General features: G+C 37.5%; 1 protein-coding gene across 5 annotated transcripts in view; it reads left to right on the forward strand.

Moving 5' to 3' along the window:
* Nucleotides 1-7,500, forward strand: part of LOC122259885 (M13 family metallopeptidase neprilysin 2) — a 126,071-nt gene that overhangs the window by 80,033 nt on the left and 38,538 nt on the right. For 2 of the 5 annotated variants that reach the window (XM_086531846.1, XM_043026852.2), the window contains exons 1-2: nt 3,026-3,057; nt 5,288-5,640. The exons of 2 other annotated variants lie outside the window; for them this stretch is intronic. In XM_086531846.1, coding sequence (XP_086387972.1) covers nt 5,507-5,640 — 134 coding nt within the window. In that variant the 5' untranslated portion in view covers nt 3,026-3,057; nt 5,288-5,506. Of the gene's footprint in view, nt 1-3,025; nt 3,058-5,194; nt 5,641-7,500 lie in introns of those variants that run through there. One more of the 5 variants, XM_043026850.2, reaches the window with a different exon arrangement.

Here is a 7,500-nt window from a genome sequence, read left to right on the forward strand (position 1 = left end):
GATTGTACATACATCAAAATTAAAATGACATTCATATATGCATATATGTGTGTGTGTGTTCACACACACACACACACACACACACACACACACACACACACACACACACACACACACACACATATATATATATATATATATATATATATATATATATATATATATACATATATATGCATACATATATGCATGTATATGCTTATACATATATATATATATATATATAATATATATATATATATATATATATATTTATATATATATATGCATATATTTATAATATATATATATATATAATATATATATATATATATATATATATATATATGCATATATATTTTATATACATATATATATATATATATATATATATATATATATATATATATATATATGCATATATATTTTTATATACATACATACATATATATATATATATATATATATATATATATATATATATATATATATATATATATGCATACACACACATATACATATATACAAAAGAAGACTATAAAAAAAGAGTTAAAAAAAAAAAAATACAATATATATATTACAACCCTCAAGGTAAAAGACGACCAAGTACATGAAAAGCAAGAGAGAAAAAAAACAAACAAAAAAACATGCAGGTATCACCAACAGGCAACTCCCATGTCCCTATGAGAGACATGATTATGATAATAAACACTGCAATTTATCAACAACTCCATATTGCAAGGGTTTGTCATGGGAGTTGTCTTTCATTTGCAATTGTTGCTTTTATCTCTATCATCTTTGCTGTTTTTGTTTTTGTTTGTTTTGTTTTATCTTTGTCGCTGATGTTCATGTTGGATGTCATTATTATAATCATTATCATTATTATTGTCATTATTATCATTATCATTATTATCACCATCATTATTATTATGACTATCGGTGTTATCTTTATCATTAGCATTATTACATTTTGTTATCGTCATTGTCATTATCATTATTATTATCATTAGTAGTAGTAGTAGTATGATAATTTTCATTATCATTATCGTTGTCATGATCAGTGTTACCATTATCATATTACCATTATTATTAATAATTACTATCATCCTCATTTATATTATTATTGCTATTACTACAATTTATATTTGTCATCAACATTGTCATTACAGCAATTGTTACTGTTATTATTATTAATAACATTTTCAGCTTTTCCTTTGTGGAAATTCTGTGACTCGCCTCTCGACTGCCAGGGGTTGCCATGTCGTTATTTAGGGGATGAATAACATGCATTATAATGCACCTTTCTTTGTTGATATTGAAGTGTGTTTATCTCTGGTGGTGACAGAGAGGATTTTCATGTGTATGAGAATTGTGTGCGTGAAGGAGAGAGAGAGGGAGAGAGGGAAGGGGGGAAGGAGGGAGGGAGGGAGGGAGGGAGGGAGGGAGGGAGGGAGGGAGGGAGGGAGGGAGGGAGGGAGGGAGAGGGAGAGAGAGGGAGAGAGAGAGAGAGAGAGAGAGAGAGAGAGAGAGAGAGAGAGAGAGAGAGAGAGAGAGAGAGAGAGAGAGAGAGAGAGAGAGAGAGAGAGAGAGAGAGAGAGAGAGAGAGAGAGAGAGAGAGAGAGAGAGAGAGAGAGAGAGAGAGAGAGAAATACATAGGAGAGAGATAGAGTGCACGACACCAAGCATGAATAAAGCAGAAAAGGAATGCATATGACAACAAACCATGAAGCATTACAGAATCTCCCCAAGCAGTATAATATAAACAACATACGTTTGAAATTAGTATCATTAAAGGTGGTTCGAAATTTCAAAATCGGCGAGATGAAACCATTAACAGGATTCCATAACGACCTGTCGTAGTTCATCATAAAAAAAGCCTGTGTTTATCAGAGCTAAGGATTGTTTAGAGAGAATGTATGGTTCGCTATATGGACATTATACGGGCGGTTTGTCCTGCTCGGCTTCATGGTTCAGGAAAACTTTACAACAAAGAGTTTCCAATGTGCAGTTATAGCGATATATATATATTATATTTTTTACCCGCGTTTATATGCATGAACCTGCGGAAACACGTTTTATATTTAGCCTCTTGTTTTATTATGATGGATGAAAAGCATCAGGTGATAAAAAAGGGTGTATAAATAGAGAGGTGGGAAGTCGTGAATAGTTTTGGAAAATGGAAAAGGATTCGAAGTCTGGCAACAGCAGGTGGTATACGTGGAGACACCTGGAAGCGGTGGCGAGGGAGGAGGAGGAGGAGGAAGAAGAAGAAGAAAAAGAAGGAAGAGATGGAGGAAAAGGGAGAGAGAAATTGAAAGAAGAGGAAGTAGAGAAGGTAAATATAAAAGTCGTAGTAAAAAAACGTGGGGGAAAAAAATACAATAAACGTGGGTGGGTGGGAATAATTATGAACTGTAACCTTGAACTTGTAATAAATTGACACGCAAGAGGGAATTGTGGGTGGGTCTGAATGCAATAGGGAGGTGGGGGGGTTGGGGATGGGGGGGTAAAATGAAAACATTCAGGATTGGAATGAATGCGTTGTTTTGTTTTATTTCGTTGGTATTACAAAGTCAGCCCATTGTCTGTGTCATCGTTAATATTAATTAAAAAAAACATTGTTAACGAATTTAAAAGATACTTAAAAACGTAGATATGTGTATGATTAATTCAAGCTGAACACACTGATGATCATGATTTAGATGAATAAAAAAAAAAAGAAAAAAAAAAAAAAAAAAATATATATATATATATATATATAAAATAGTAATAACAGCAATCAACAAATACCCTCAAATATAAAGAAAGAAAATAATTTTATCCAAATAACACCAAAACAAAACAAAACAAAAACAAAAACAAAAATCGCCACAGCTACCCCCCTCCCCTCACCTCACCTCCACCTCCCACCTTCCCCCATCCCCCCTCCAAAAAAAAAAATAATAATAATGATAAATAAATGACAATAGTGAAAAAAATAACCTAACCGGCATCTCAGCACAGGATAACAAACCTGCTCACCTGTGCATCAGTCTTGCCTTTAGTGGCCGAAGTCTTAGGGCCTCGAGAACACAGCGAGTCTATAGCTCTTTTTTTAGTTTTTTTTAGTCTTTTTTTTTTAATTAACGGTTTCGAAACCCTTTGCTTGTGATTGGCAGTTTGGAGAAAGGCTTTTGAAATGGATTATGGTGAATGGTTGTTTACAGAACTGTTGGTGTGTTGTGCTCTCGTGTCCATATTCATACTGGCTTTTGTGTGTGTGTGGTGAGAGGTGTGTGTGTGTGTGTGTGTGTGTGTGTGTGTGTGTGTGTGTGTGTGTGTGTGTGTGTGTGTGTGTGTGTGTGTGTGTGTGTGTGTGTGTGTGTTTGTGTTTGTGTGTGTGTGTATGTGCGTGTTTGTGTTTGTGTGTGTGTGTGTGTGCGTGTGCGTGCGTTTGTGTGTGTGTGTGTGTTTGTTTGTGTGTGTGTGTTTGTGTATGTGTGTTTGTTTGTGTGTGTGCGTGCGTGTGTGTGTGTGTGTTTGTGTGTGTGTGTGTGTGTGCGTGCGTGTGCGTGTGCGATGACGTTGGTTGGTGTTTACATTAATGTGATGCTTATAATAGGCATCGAATGATTATTAATGTTGTTGACTTTTCCATAATCATTATCTGCAGCAGAATGATCATACATTTCTATTGTTGTTGTTTGTTATCATTATTATTTCTGCTGTTGTCATTTCACCATCATCCTTAGTATCATTATCAATATTTTACTGTTAGTGTCCTCATTATTTACGTTTTTATTTGTTTTTTTTATTATTATTATTATTATCATTATTTATTATCATTATTTATTACTATCATTATTTATTATCATTATTTATTATTATTATCATTATTTATTATTATCACTATTTATTATTATTATTATTATTATCATCACTATTAATCATCATTATTATCATTATTTCTTATTATCTTTATTATCATCATAATCATCAATACCATCCACAGTGCTATCCTTGTCATTCTATAAGTAGTATATCTGGTGTCGCAATAATTGTAGCACAAGTATTATTGAAACTTTTTTTAATTGCAATATTTACCAACGCTAGACTGAACCTGCACGAGGGTAGTTTTGACGTGCAGCTTGTCTGTGCACGTAGCTCATCACATCTGTGCTAACACCTGATTTTCATTATCTCTTTACACAATCTCTTTCTCTCTTTTTCTATTCTTATCTCTTATTTTTATCTCCATCTCCATCTATCCATCCATCCATCTAACCATCCATCCATCCAACCATCTAACCAACCAATCTATCCATTCATATATCCAACCATCCATCTATCTAAGCATCTAACCAACCATCCATCTATCTAACCAACCGTCCAACTATCCATCCATCTATCTATCCATTCATCCAGCCATCTATCCATTCATATATCCAACCATCTATCTAACCATCTATCCATTCATCCACCTATCCATTCATCCAACCATCCATCTAACCATCTATCCATTCAACCAACCATCCATCTATCCATTCATCCAACCAACTATCCATCCATCTATTCATCTAACCATCCATCCAACCAACCATCCATCTATCCATCCATCCAACAACATAATTCAATCTACCTCCATCGTAGAGAAACTGGCAGACACCTTATCTACTAACAAAACCAGATTTATTCTTTCTTTTTTTACTCCTCTTTCTCTCTCCCATTCTCTTTCTTCGTCTCTCTTTCTCTCTCTCTCTCTCTCTCTCTCTCTCTCTCTCTCTCTCTCTCTCTCTCTCTCTCTCTCTCTCTCTCTCTCTCTCCTCTGTTCCTCTCTCTCTCCCCTCTCTCTCTCTCTCTCTCTCTCTCTCTCTCTCCCTCTCTCTCTCTCTCTCTCTCTCTCTCTCTCTCTCTCTCTCTCTCTCTCTCTCTCTCTCTCTCTCTCTCTCTCTCTCTCTCTCTCTCTCTCTCTCCCTCTCTCTCTCTCCTCGCTTTCTTCTTCTTTCTCTCTCTTTCTCATTCACCCCCCACATCTCTCTCTCTCTCTCTCTCTCTCTCTCTCTCTCTCTCTCTCTCTCTCTCTCTCTCTCTCTCTCTCTCTCTCTCTCTCTCTCTCTCTCTTGTGATTTATTTTTGTCGGGGGGGGGGGGGGTGAGGTACGTTTTCTAAAAGGTGAATTTATGCATAAATATGTGTTTATTGGAAAGCGGTGTATTGGCTGCATGGTTTGATGAATATCAATGTTAATTTGTGGATGAAGTGAATTGAACTGCATTATGAGTGTGTGAATTTGTTTTCAATCTAATTAGACTGTTTTGTTCTGGCATAGGCAATTAATTTTGGAAAATGACTAATACGTGTTATAAAAGATAAGAAAAAAAGGCATTGGACAGAAAACACGAAAGAAAACGAAATAAGAGGAAAGTGTAAGACCTACAGGAAAAGAAAAACTAGAAATTAATTAAAAGAGAAAAAATATATATATAGAAAACAAAACAAAAACGAACACGTTTCTCCTAAGTGCCCCCTCGACGTTGCTCAAAGGTTAATGATGAAAGAAAACGACCTCCTGGAAGACTGCCAGCGCCATCTATTGAGCTCGAGTGACTCAGAGGACGACCACAAACTTGACATCAATGACCTCTACATTGATGTCCTCGAGTCGGAGTTCCAGATTCCGTTGTATGTATGAATGGGTAGCGTTTAATTGGTATTAAGGGAGATTATGATGAGTTAGACAGAAAGAAAATGGTCTAGAAAGAACGAAGGGGAGAGGATAGAGGGGATAGATAAGGAAGGGGAAGGGGGGGGGAGGGGGGGAAGGGACTGAGTGAGAGATACATTTTGATAAGTTAATTGAGACAAGTGGTTCCTTTAAATCTCAAAAGAATGAGGTAACATAGGTTATCCTCACCCCAATCGACAGAGACCGGACAAAGGACATTCATGAGGCTATGGTATTAGAGTAATGGCAGGAGGGAAGAAGGAATATTGAATGAGGGAGAGAGAGAGAGAGAGAGAGAGAGAGAGAGAGAGAGAGAGAGAAAGAGAAAGAGAGAGAGAGAGAGAGGGAGAGAGAGAGAGAGAGAGAGAGAGAGAGAGAGAGAGAGAGAGAGAGAGAGAGAGAGAGAGAGAGAGAGTGAGAGTGAGAGTGAGAGAGAGAGAGAGAGAGAGAGAGAGAGTGAGAGTGAGAGTGAGAGTGAGAGTGAGAGTGAGAGTGAGAGTGAGAGTGAGAGTGAGAGTGAGAGAGAGAGAGAGAGAGAGAGAGAGAGAGAGAGAGAGAGAGAGAGTGAGAGTGAGAGAGAGAGAGAGAGAGATTGAAAATAGAGAAGCGAGAATTCATCATCATTGTATTATTTTTTTGTGACGTTGCAATGATCAATATTCCAATTATTAAGGCATAATGTAATTATTATTAAACTATGCTGTAAGGTAGCTTTAACAATGCGTCCTAAATTATATTCCTTTCTGTTGCCTTACTTAGAGGAAGAAACAGAATCCACACCTGTTTCTCAACTAAGCATACTCATCCTACCCTAACCTATCTTATTACCTAATATATCCTGGTCTATCTTAATAAAGTTTGGCCTAATATAACCTATTTCATCTTCAAAATTACTGTAGTTTAATACATCTTAATCCACCTTTAACTAATTCTAGTTCTAGCACATTATATCTTTCGTATCAAATCAATTCAAACCAAACATATTGTCTCCTTATCTAATTAATCCTAGCATTATACCCTATCCTATCTTGACCGAACATATCCCATCCTAGCTAAACTACTCTTGGCTAACATACTATATACTAACCTAACCAATCCTAACTTAACTTACAACATCCCAAACAAAACTTATTCTAACCGACTTAATTTTCTAGTTCATCCTAACCCAACCATTCTTAGCCTAACACAGCCCATCCTTAACCGAACAAAGACTAACCTAACCTAACCTAACCTAAGCCTAAACCAGCTGTTCCAAACCTACTTCCCTCCCTCCCTTCCTCTCCCTCCCTCCCTCCCTCCCTTCCCCTCCCTCCCCTCCCTCCCTCCCCTCCCTCCCTCCCTCCCTCCCTCCCTCCCTCCCTCCCAACCTCCCTCCCTACCCTCCCTTCCTCCCTCCCTCCCAACCTCCCTACCTCCCTCCCTCCCTCCCTCCCTTCCTTCCCTCCCTCCCTTCCCTCCTTCCCTCCCTCCCTTCCTCCCTCCCTCCCTCCCTCTCTTCCTCCCTCTCTCCCTCCCTCCCCTCCCCTCCCTCCCTACCTACCATACGTAACCCCTACGTAAGCTGATCTACCAGGAAGTAAACTAACCCAAACTGTAACATAATATCACCTGTATAAATCACCTGCCGATTTCTAGACCTCTTGACGTCACGAGGAAGGCGGGCATAGCGACACGTTGTCAGACACCAGTTGCTGACTCTGTCTGTTTTGTCAGCATATCAAGGACGTTTTTGGAGATGTTGATGCTGAAGTGAGCATGAACTTTAGTCTACCATGTCGCCTCTTTCTTTTCTTTTCTTTTCTTTTCTTTTTTTATTG

This window comes from Penaeus japonicus, unplaced genomic scaffold (assembly GCF_977035675.1).
Source record: "Penaeus japonicus unplaced genomic scaffold, GWHDUDI00000001_assembly GWHDUDI00000036, whole genome shotgun sequence".
Taxonomy (NCBI): domain Eukaryota; kingdom Metazoa; phylum Arthropoda; class Malacostraca; order Decapoda; family Penaeidae; genus Penaeus; species Penaeus japonicus.